General features: G+C 45.9%; 1 protein-coding gene across 1 annotated transcript in view; it reads left to right on the plus strand.

The window, feature by feature from the left end:
- Nucleotides 1-12,500, plus strand: part of grik1a (glutamate receptor, ionotropic, kainate 1a) — a gene marked incomplete at its 5' end in the record, with an annotated part of 86,272 nt that overhangs the window by 6,870 nt on the left and 66,902 nt on the right. The window contains 1 exon segment of the mRNA XM_031809406.1: nt 1,907-2,088. Coding sequence (XP_031665266.1) covers nt 1,907-2,088 — 182 coding nt within the window.

Here is a 12,500-nt window from a genome sequence, read left to right on the forward strand (position 1 = left end):
AAAGTGTTTTATGCAATTGACAACTGAGTCAAAGGCTGAGAAATAGCTTATGGTTTTGGATATTTGGTGTGTAGTTTTGCACTTTGAGTGAGAGGTTTCAAAAATCGTGTGACATGAAAAGATTTTGTGTGTAAGCAGTTGGAAAAAACTGTAATCAGTGTTTATCCCATTGAGATATGTACTGTATAAATATCTATTAATTCTGTGGTGCATCGTTTTATATGAGGGGCTTGTTGTGTGTCATACCAGTAGTCACCCAGTCTCTACCATCTGTTCTCTAAGTGGCAACAGATTTTCACTTGGTTCTCTGGTCTGAGCCAACATGGATGCCACGACATTGGTCGGGCTTCTAAGTGAGTGAGTGAGACACACACACACACAGAGAGATACACACAAAGACCCAACATAATCATGAGTAAACAAAAGATAATTCTTTCCAATGTGTCAAGTAATTAACAAAAAAACTGAGCAAACTAGAATGCTATTTGGCTCTAAACAGAGAGTACACAGCGGCAGAATACCTGTCCACTGTGACTGATCCCAAATTAACAAAATCTTGGTGAGCATAGCCTTGCTATTCAGAGAGGCTACTGTAGGCAGACCAGGCTATGTGCACACTGCCCACAAAATGAGGTGGAAACTGAGCTGCACTTCCTAACCTCCTGCCAAATGTATGACCATATTAGAGACACATATTTCCATCAGATTAGACAGACCCAATTCGAAAACAAATCAACATTTTTATAAATTCTCCTATCTATTGGGTGAAATACCACAGTGTGACATCACAGCAACAAGATGTGTGACCTGTTGCCACAAGAAAAGGGCAACCAGTGAAGAACAAACACCATTGTAAATACAACCCATATTTATGTTTATTTATTTCCCCTTGTGTTCTTGAACTATTTGTACATCGTTACAACACTGTATATATACGTAATATGTCATTTGTGAGTGTAATATTTACTGTTCATTACTGATTGTTTATTTCACTTTTGTTTATTATCTATTTCACTTGCTTTGGCAATGTTAACATGTTTCCCATGCCAATAAAGCCCTTAAATTGAAATTGAGAGAGAGAGAGACCGAGACAAAGTGAGAGACCGAGACAAAGTGAGAGACTGAGACAAAGTGAGAGACCGAGACAAAGTGAGAGACCGAGACAAAGTGAGAGACCGAGACAAAGTGAGAGCCAGAGAGCCCGAGACAAAGTGAGAGACCGAGACAAAGTGAGAGACCGAGACAAAGTGAGAGACCGAGACAAAGTGAGAGACCGAGACAAAGTTCTTCAAGATGAATCTGTGGTCATTGTTCTTATTGCATGTAGGAAAGTTTAATTTAGACACAATGGTTGCATCCCCAAATGGCACACTACATAGTGCAATGCATTATGGTCCCTGGTCAACAGTAGTGCACTATATAGGGAATAGGGCGCCATTTGGGATGGAAACGCAAATAATACCTGGGTAAAATATGAATATGGAACCCTCAGCTGTGTAGTGGGTGCAACCATGGAACCTCAGCTGAGTACAACCATGGAACCTCAGCTGGGTACAACCATGGAACCTCAGCTGGGTACAACCATGGAACCTCAGCTGAGTACAACCATGGAACCTCAACTGAGTACAACCATGGAACCTCAGCTGGGTACAACCATGGAACCTCAGCTGGGTATCACCATGGAACCTCAGCTGTGTAGTGGGTACAACCATGGAACCTCAGCTGTGTAGTGGGTACAACCATGGAACCTCAGCTGTGTAGTGGGTACAACCATGGAACCTCAACTGGGTACAACCATGGAACCTCAGCTGGGTACAATCTCAGGCAGAGATACTGTTTAGAGTTCTCCAGTATAGAACTACTAGGTCTAACCATACTATATGGTATGATATGTTGTGTTCCACAGGTCTGATGCGGATGCAGGAGTTGATCAAGGCTCCGTCTAAGTTGAACCTGAAGATCAGGATACGGCAGCTTCCACCTGGAGAGATTGATGCCAGACCTCTTCTGAAGGAGATGAAGAAAGACAAAGAGTTCTATATCTTGTTTGACTGCTCCTACCGGACCTCCGCAGAGATACTCAAACAGGTACCGTCCTTAAGCCTGACCGTAACCCTAGCAACCCCGACCCTAACCCTTGCAACCCCGACCCTAACTCTAACCCTGACCGTAACCCTAGCAATCCCGACCCTAACTCTAACCCTGACCCTAACTCTGACCCTAACTCTAACCCTGACCGTAACTCTAGCAACCCTGACCCTAACTCTAACCCTGACCGTAACCCTGACCCTAACTCTAACCCTGACCGTAACTCTGACCCTAACTCTAACCCTGACCGTAACTCTGACCCTAACTCTAACCCTGACCGTAACTCTAGCAACCTTGACCCTAACTCTAACCCTGACCGTAACTCTAGCAACCTTGACCCTAACTCTAACCCTGACCGTAGCTCTAACCCTGACCCTAACTCTGACCCTAACTCTAACCCTGACCGTAACTCTAGCAACCTTGACCCTAACTCTAACCCTGACCGTAACCCTAGCAACCCCGACCCTAACTCTAACCCTGACCGTAACCCTAGCAACCTAGACCCAAACTCTGACCCTAACTCTAACCCTGACCCTAACCCTATCTCTGACCCTATCTCTGACCCTAACTCTGACCGTAGCTCTAACCCTGACCCTAAACCTAGCCCTGACCCTAACCCTATCTCTGACCCTAACTCTAACCCTGACCCTAACTCTGACCCTAACTCTAACCCTGACCCTAACTCTAACCCTGACCGTAGCTCTAACCCTGACCCTAACTCTAACCCTGACCGTAGCTCTAACCCTGACCCTAACTCTAACCCTGACCCTGACCCTAAACCTAACCCTGACCCTAAACCTAACCCTACCACTCTGGCACCGAGATACTCAGGTAGCACAGGACCATGGCTTTTGTAGAGTGATAGCTAATGCGACTTTGTGGAGTGATAGCTAACGCGGCTTTGTGGAGTGGTAGCTAATGCGGCTTTGTGGAGTGGTAGCTAACTCGGCTTTGTGGAGTGATAGCTAACGCGGCTTTGTGGAGTGATAGCTAACGCGGCTTTGTGGAGTGATAGCTAACGCGGCTTTGTGGAGTGGTAGCTAACGCGGCTTTGTGGAGTGATAGCTAACGCGGCTTTGTGGAGTGATAGCTAACGCGGCTTTGTGGAGTGATAGCTAACACGGCTTTGTGGAGTGGTAGCTAACGCGGCTTTGTGGAGTGGTAGCTAACGCGGCTTTGTGGAGTGGTAGCTAACGCGGCTTTGTGGAGTGATTTTAACAAAGCAAATTGGAGGAAAATGCTACCGAAGTTTTATCAACACGTTGACTGTACTACTCCAACTTCCGGGATGCCTACAAGGCCCTCCCCTGCCCTCCCTTCGGCAAATCAGATCATGACTCCGTTTTGCTCATCCCTTCCTATAGGCAGAAACTCAAACAAGAAGCACCCATGGTAAGGACTGTTCAACGCTGGTCTGACCAATCAGAATCCATGCTTCAAGATTGTTTTGATCACGCGGACTGGGATATGTTCCGGGTAGCCTCTGAGAATAACATCGACGTATACATGGACACGGTTACTGAGTTCATCAGGATGTGTATAGCAGATGTTGTTCCTACTGTGACAATTAAAACCTACCCAAATCAGAAACCGTGGATAGATGGCAGCATTCGCACAAAACTGAACCACAGCATTTAACCATGACATTGTGACTGGGAATAAGGCAATCAAACAGACAAAACATCAGTACAGTACAGAGACAAAGTGGAGTCGCAATTCAACAGTTCAGACACGATACATATGTGGCAGGGTCTACAGACAATCAGGGATTACAAAAGGGAAAACCAGCCATGTCGCAGACAAAGACGTCTTGCTCCCAGACAAGCTAAACACCTTCTTCACCCGCTTTGAAGATAATACAGTGCCACCCGACGTGGCCTTGCTCTATCGTTCTCCGTGGCCGAAATGAGTAAGACATTTAAATGTTTTAACCCTCGCAAGGCTGCTGGCCCAGACGGCATCCCTAGCCGCGTCCTCAGAGTTTGCGCAGACCAGCTGGCTGGAGTGGTTACGGACATATTTCAATCTCTCCCTATTCCAGTCTGCTGTCTTCTCTTGCTTCACCATTGTTCCTGTACCCAAGAATGCAAAGGTAACTGAACTAAATGACTATCGCCCCCGTAGCACTCATTTCTGTCATCCTGAAGTGATATGAGAGACTAGTCAGGGATCATATCACCTCTACCTTACCTGCCACCCTAGACCCACTCCAATTTGCATACCGCTCCAATAGATCCACAGACGATGCAATCGCCATCACTCTGCAACCTGCCCTATCCCATCTGGACAAGAAGAATACCTATGTAAGAATGCTGTTCATTGACTACAGCTCAGCCTTCAACACCGCAGTAACCTCCAAGTTCACCATTTAGCTTGGGGCCCTGGGTCTGAACCCCGACCTGTGCAACTGGGTCCAGGACTTCCTGACGGATCGCCCCCAGGTGGTGAAGGTAGGAAACAACACCTCCTCTTTGCTGATCCTCAACACTGGGGTTCCACAAGGGTGCGTGCTCAGCCCCCTCAGCCCCCATGACTGCATGGTCACGCACTCCTCCAACTCAATCATCAAGTTTGCAGATGACACAACAGTTACATGCCTGATAACCAACAATGACGACAAAGCCTACAGGGAGGAGGTGAGGGATGGAAAATAACCTCTCCCTCAACGTCAACAAAACAAAGGAGCTGATCGTGGACTTTAGGAAACAGCAGAAAGAGCACGCCCCTATCCACATCGACGGGACCGCAGTGGAGAAGGTGAAAAGCTTCAAGTTCCTCGGCGTACACATCACTGACAATCAGAAATGGTCCACCCACACAGACAGTGTGGTGAAGAAGGCGCAACAGCGCCTCTTCAACCTCAGGGGGCTGAAGAAATTTGGCTTGTCACCTATGACCATCACAAACTTTTACAGATGCACAATTGAGAGCATCCTGTCGGGCTGTATCACCGCCTGGTACAGCAACTGCACTGCCCGCAACAACAGGGCTCTCCAGAGGGTAGCGCGGTCTGCACAACGCATCACCGGGGGCAAACTACCTGCCCTCCAGGACACCTACACCACCCGATGTCACAGGAAGGCCAAAAAGATCATCAAGGACAACAACCACCCGAGCCACTGCCTGTTCACCCCGTTATCATCCAGAAGGCGAGGTCAGTACAGGTGCATCAAAGCTGGGACCGAGAGACTGAAAAACAGCTTCTATCTCAAGGCCATCAGACTGTTAAATAACCATCAGTAGCCAGCTACCACCCGGTTACTCAACCCTGCACCTTAGAGGCTGCTGCCCCATATACATAGACATGGAATCACTGGCCACTTTAATAATGGAACACTAGTCACTTTAATAATGGAACACTGGCCACTTTAATAATGGAACACTAGTCACTTCAATAATGTTTACATACTGCTTTACTCATCTCATATGTATATACTGTATTCTATTCTACTGTATTTTAGTACAGTACAATGCCACTCCGACATTGCTCGTCCTAATATTCATATATTTCTTAATTCCATTCTTTTATTTATAGATTTGTGTGTATTGTTGTGAATGGTTAGATATTACTGCACTGTTGGAGCTATAGGAACACAAGCATTTCACTACACCCGCAATAACATCTGCTAAATATGTATATGTGACCAATACAATTTGATTTGATACAGATTAGTACATTATACCACACACTACACGTTACAGGGGGAGTAAACTGAAGATTTACTATGTACTGTAATTGCTGGACTATAAACCGCACCCACTGAATTATAAAGAAATATGTATTTTGTACATAAATAAGCCGAACATGTCTATAAGCCAGGTGCCTACCGGTACATTGAAACATGTCTATAAGCTGCAGGTGCCTACCGGTACATTGAAACATGTCTATAAGCTGCAGGTGCCTACCGGTACATTGAAACATGTCTATAAGCTGCAGGTGCCTACCGGTACATTGAAACATGTCTATAAGCCGCAGGTGCCTACCGGTACATTGAAACATGTCTATAAGCTGCAGGTGCCTACCGGTACATTGAAACATGTCTATAAGCCGCAGGTGCCTACCGGTACATTGAAACATGTCTATAAGCCGCAGGTGCCTACCGGTACATTGAAACATGTCTATAAGCTGCAGGTGCCTACCGGTACATTGAAACATGTCTATAAGCTGCAGGTGCCTACCGGTACATTGAAACATGTCTATAAGCCAGGTGCCTACCGGTACATTGAAACATGTCTATAAGCCGCAGGTGCCTACCGGTACATTGAAACATGTCTATAAGCCAGGTGCCTACCGGTACATTGAAACATGTCTATAAGCTGCAGGTGCCTACCGGTACATTGAAACATGTCTATAAGCCGCAGGTGCCTACCGGTACATTGAAACATGTCTATAAGCCAGGTGCCTACCGGTACATTGAAACATGTCTATAAGCCGCAGGTGCCTACCGGTACATTGAAACATGTCTATAAGCCAGGTGTCTACCGGTACATTGAAACATGTCTATAAGCCAGGTGTCTACCGGTACATTGAAACATGTCTATAAGCCAGGTGTCTACCGGTACATTGAAACATGTCTATAAGCCAGGTGCCTACCGGTACATTGAAACATGTCTATAAGCCAGGTGTCTACCGGTACATTGAAACATGTCTATAAGCCAGGTGTCTACCGGTACATTGAAACATGTCTATAAGCCAGGTGCCTACCGGTACATTGAAACATGTCTATAAGCCAGGTGCCTACCGGTACATTGAAACATGTCTATAAGCCGCAGGTGCCTACCGGTACATTGAAACATGTCTATAAGCCGCAGGTGCCTACCGGTACATTGAAACATGTCTATAAGCCAGGTGTCTACCGGTACATTGAAACATGTCTATAAGCCAGGTGTCTACCGGTACATTGAAACATGTCTATAAGCCAGGTGCCTACCGGTACATTGAAACATGTCTATAAGCCGCAGGTGCCTACCGGTACATTGAAACATGTCTATAAGCCAGGTGCCTACCGGTACATTGAAACATGTCTATAAGCCGCAGGTGCCTACCGGTACATTGAAACATGTCTATAAGCCAGGTGTCTACCGGTACATTGAAACATGTCTATAAGCCAGGTGTCTACCGGTACATTGAAACATGTCTATAAGCCAGGTGTCTACCGGTACATTGAAACATGTCTATAAGCCGCAGGTGCCTACCGGTACATTGAAACATGTCTATAAGCCAGGTGTCTACCGGTACATTGAAACATGTCTATAAGCCAGGTGTCTACCGGTACATTGAAACATGTCTATAAGCCAGGTGCCTACCGGTACATTGAAACATGTCTATAAGCCGCAGGTGCCTACCGGTACATTGAAACATGTCTATAAGCCAGGTGCCTACCGGTACATTGAAACATGTCTATAAGCCGCAGGTGCCTACCGGTACATTGAAACATGTCTATAAGCCAGGTGTCTACCGGTACATTGAAACATGTCTATAAGCCAGGTGTCTACCGGTACATTGAAACATGTCTATAAGCCAGGTGTCTACCGGTACATTGAAACATGTCTATAAGCCAGGTGCCTACCGGTACATTGAAACATGTCTATAAGCCAGGTGTCTACCGGTACATTGAAACATGTCTATAAGCCAGGTGTCTACCGGTACATTGAAACATGTCTATAAGCCAGGTGCCTACCGGTACATTGAAACATGTCTATAAGCCAGGTGCCTACCGGTACATTGAAACATGTCTATAAGCCGCAGGTGCCTACCGGTACATTGAAACATGTCTATAAGCCGCAGGTGCCTACCGGTACATTGAAACATGTCTATAAGCCAGGTGTCTACCGGTACATTGAAACATGTCTATAAGCCAGGTGTCTACCGGTACATTGAAACATGTCTATAAGCCAGGTGCCTACCGGTACATTGAAACATGTCTATAAGCCGCAGGTGCCTACCGGTACATTGAAACATGTCTATAAGCCAGGTGCCTACCGGTACATTGAAACATGTCTATAAGCCGCAGGTGCCTACCGGTACATTGAAACATGTCTATAAGCCAGGTGTCTACCGGTACATTGAAACATGTCTATAAGCCAGGTGTCTACCGGTACATTGAAACATGTCTATAAGCCAGGTGTCTACCGGTACATTGAAACATGTCTATAAGCCAGGTGCCTACCGGTACATTGAAACATGTCTATAAGCCAGGTGTCTACCGGTACATTGAAACATGTCTATAAGCCAGGTGTCTACCGGTACATTGAAACATGTCTATAAGCCAGGTGCCTACCGGTACATTGAAACATGTCTATAAGCCAGGTGCCTACCGGTACATTGAAACATGTCTATAAGCCGCAGGTGCCTACCGGTACATTGAAACATGTCTATAAGCCAGGTGCCTACCGGTACATTGAAACATGTCTATAAGCCGCAGGTGCCTACCGGTACATTGAAACATGTCTATAAGCCGCAGGTGCCTACCGGTACATTGAAACATGTCTATAAGCCAGGTGTCTACCGGTACATTGAAACATGTCTATACGCCGCAGGTGCCTACCGGTACATTGAAACATGTCTATAAGCCAGGTGCCTACCGGTACATTGAAACATGTCTATAAGCCAGGTGCCTACCGGTACATTGAAACATGTCTATAAGCCAGGTGTCTACCGGTACATTGAAACATGTCTATAAGCCAGGTGCCTACCGGTACATTGAAACATGTCTATAAGCCAGGTGCCTACCGGTACATTGAAACATGTCTATAAGCCAGGTGTCTACCGGTACATTGAAACATGTCTATAAGCCAGGTGCCTACCGGTACATTGAAACATGTCTATAAGCCGCAGGTGCCTACCGGTACATTGAAACATGTCTATAAGCCGCAGGTGCCTACCGGTACATTGAAACATGTCTATAAGCCAGGTGTCTACCGGTACATTGAAACATGTCTATAAGCCAGGTGCCTACCGGTACATTCAAACATGTCTATAAGCCAGGTGCCTACCGGTACATTGAAACATGTCTATAAGCCAGGTGTCTACCGGTACATTGAAACATGTCTATAAGCAGGTGTCTACCGGTACATTTAAACATGTCTATAAGCCAGGTGCCTACCGGTACATTGAAACATGTCTATAAGCCAGGTGCCTACCGGTACATTGAAACATGTCTATAAGCCAGGTGCCTACCGGTACATTGAAACATGTCTATAAGCCGCAGGTGCCTACCGGTACATTGAAACATGTCTATAAGCCAGGTGCCTACCGGTACATTGAAACATGTCTATAAGCCGCAGGTGCCTACCAGTACATTGAAACATGTCTATAAGCCAGGTGTCTACCGGTACATTGAAACATGTCTATAAGCCAGGTGTCTACCGGTACATTGAAACATGTCTATAAGCCAGGTGTCTACCGGTACATTGAAACATGTCTATAAGCCAGGTGCCTACCGGTACATTGAAACATGTCTATAAGCCAGGTGTCTACCGGTACATTGAAACATGTCTATAAGCCAGGTGTCTACCGGTACATTGAAACATGTCTATAAGCCAGGTGCCTACCGGTACATTGAAACATGTCTATAAGCCAGGTGCCTACCGGTACATTGAAACATGTCTATAAGCCAGGTGCCTACCGGTACATTGAAACATGTCTATAAGACGCAGGTGCCTACCGGTACATTGAAACATGTCTATAAGCCAGGTGCCTACCGGTACATTGAAACATGTCTATAAGCCGCAGGTGCCTACCGGTACATTGAAACATGTCTATAAGCCAGGTGCCTACCGGTACATTGAAACATGTCTATAAGCCAGGTGCCTACCGGTACATTGAAACATGTCTATAAGCCAGGTGTCTACCGGTACATTGAAACATGTCTATAAGCCAGGTGCCTACCGGTACATTGAAACATGTCTATAAGCCAGGTGCCTACCGGTACATTGAAACATGTCTATAAGCCAGGTGCCTACCGGTACATTGAAACATGTCTATAAGACGCAGGTGCCTACCGGTACATTGAAACATGTCTATAAGCCAGGTGCCTACCGGTACATTGAAACATGTCTATAAGCCGCAGGTGCCTACCGGTACATTGAAACATGTCTATAAGCCAGGTGCCTACCGGTACATTGAAACATGTCTATAAGCCAGGTGCCTACCGGTACATTGAAACATGTCTATAAGCCAGGTGTCTACCGGTACATTGAAACATGTCTATAAGCCAGGTGTCTACCGGTACATTGAAACATGTCTATAAGCCAGGTGCCTACCGGTACATTGAAACATGTCTATAAGCCAGGTGCCTACCGGTACATTGAAACATGTCTATAAGCCAGGTGTCTACCGGTACATTGAAACATGTCTATAAGCCAGATGCCTACCGGTACATTGAAACATGTCTATAAGCCAGGTGCCTACCGATACATTGAAACATGTCTATAAGCCAGGTGTCTACCGGTACATTGAAACATGTCTATAAGCCAGGTGCCTACCGGTACATTGAAACATGTCTATAAGCCGCAGGTGCCTACCGGTACATTGAAACATGTCTATAAGCCGCAGGTGCCTACCGGTACATTGAAACATGTCTATAAGCCAGGTGTCTACCGGTACATTGAAACATGTCTATAAGCCAGGTGCCTACCGGTACATTGAAACATGTCTATAAGCCAGGTGCCTACCGGTACATTGAAACATGTCTATAAGCCAGGTGTCTACCGGTACATTGAAACATGTCTATAAGCCAGGTGCCTACCGGTACATTGAAACATGTCTATAAGCCGCAGGTGCCTACCGGTACATTGAAACATGTCTATAAGCCAGGTGCCTACCGGTACATTGAAACATGTCTATAAGCCGCAGGTGCCTACCGGTACATTGAAACATGTCTATAAGCCAGGTGTCTACCGGTACATTGAAACATGTCTATAAGCCAGGTGTCTACCGGTACATTGAAACATGTCTATAAGCCAGGTGTCTACCGGTACATTGAAACATGTCTATAAGCCAGGTGCCTACCGGTACATTGAAACATGTCTATAAGCCAGGTGTCTACCGGTACATTGAAACATGTCTATAAGCCAGGTGTCTACCGGTACATTGAAACATGTCTATAAGCCAGGTGCCTACCGGTACATTGAAACATGTCTATAAGCCAGGTTCCTACCGGTACATTGAAACATGTCTATAAGCCAGGTGCCTACCGGTACATTGAAACATGTCTATAAGCCGCAGGTGCCTACCGGTACATTGAAACATGTCTATAAGCCAGGTGCCTACCGGTGCATTGAAACATGTCTATAAGCCGCAGGTGCCTACCGGTACATTGAAACATGTCTATAAGCCAGGTGCCTACCGGTACATTGAAACATGTCTATAAGCCAGGTGCCTACCGGTACATTGAAACATGTCTATAAGCCAGGTGTCTACCAGGACATTGAAACATGTCTATAAGCCAGGTGTCTACCGGTACATTGAAACATGTCTATAAGCCAGGTGTCTACCGGTACATTGAAACATGTCTATAAGCCAGGTGCCTACCGGTACATTGAAACATGTCTATAAGCCAGGTGCCTACCGGTACATTGAAACATGTCTATAAGCCAGGTGCCTACCGGTACATTGAAACATGTCTATAAGCCGCAGGTGCCTACCGGTACATTGAAACATGTCTATAAGCCAGGTGCCTACCGGTACATTGAAACATGTCTATAAGCCAGGTGCCTACCGGTACATTGAAACATGTCTATAGGCCAGGTGTCTACCGGTACATTGAAACATGTCTATAAGCCAGGTGTCTACCGGTACATTGAAACATGTCTATAAGCCAGGTGCCTACCGGTACATTGAAACATGTCTATAAGCCAGGTGCCTACCGGTACATTGAAACATGTCTATAAGCCAGGTGCCTACCGGTACATTGAAACATGTCTATAAGCCGCATGTGCCTACCGGTACATTGAAACATGTCTATAAGCCAGGTGCCTACCGGTACATTGAAACATGTCTATAAGCCAGGTGCCTACCGGTACATTGAAACATGTCTATAAGCCAGGTGCCTACCGGTACATTGAAACAAATTAACTTTATACAGCCTTTTAACGAAACACGGCTTGTAACAAAAATAAATAGTGAAAATAATTGATAACAAGCAGTCAAAACTCGTACAAAGTGACATCAAATTGCCTTCTCTTGCCCCACACTGTTAGTCTCATTCATTAAAGGCCCAACACGCAGCAGTCCAGCCTTTCGAAACCCGTTGATGATAGTGGATTTTTTGACACGCTGTCAGGACCCACTGTCAGGACCCACTGTCAGGACCCACTGTCAGGACCCACTGTCAGACTTGACCATAAGTTGTTCTTCGCCTGTGGCCCGTTTTAGTGAAGGATTTCTCCCCACTTGTCATCCAAGCCTC

The sequence above is a fragment of the Oncorhynchus kisutch genome, linkage group LG29, assembly GCF_002021735.2.
Source record: "Oncorhynchus kisutch isolate 150728-3 linkage group LG29, Okis_V2, whole genome shotgun sequence".
NCBI classification, from domain to species: Eukaryota; Metazoa; Chordata; class Actinopteri; order Salmoniformes; family Salmonidae; genus Oncorhynchus; species Oncorhynchus kisutch.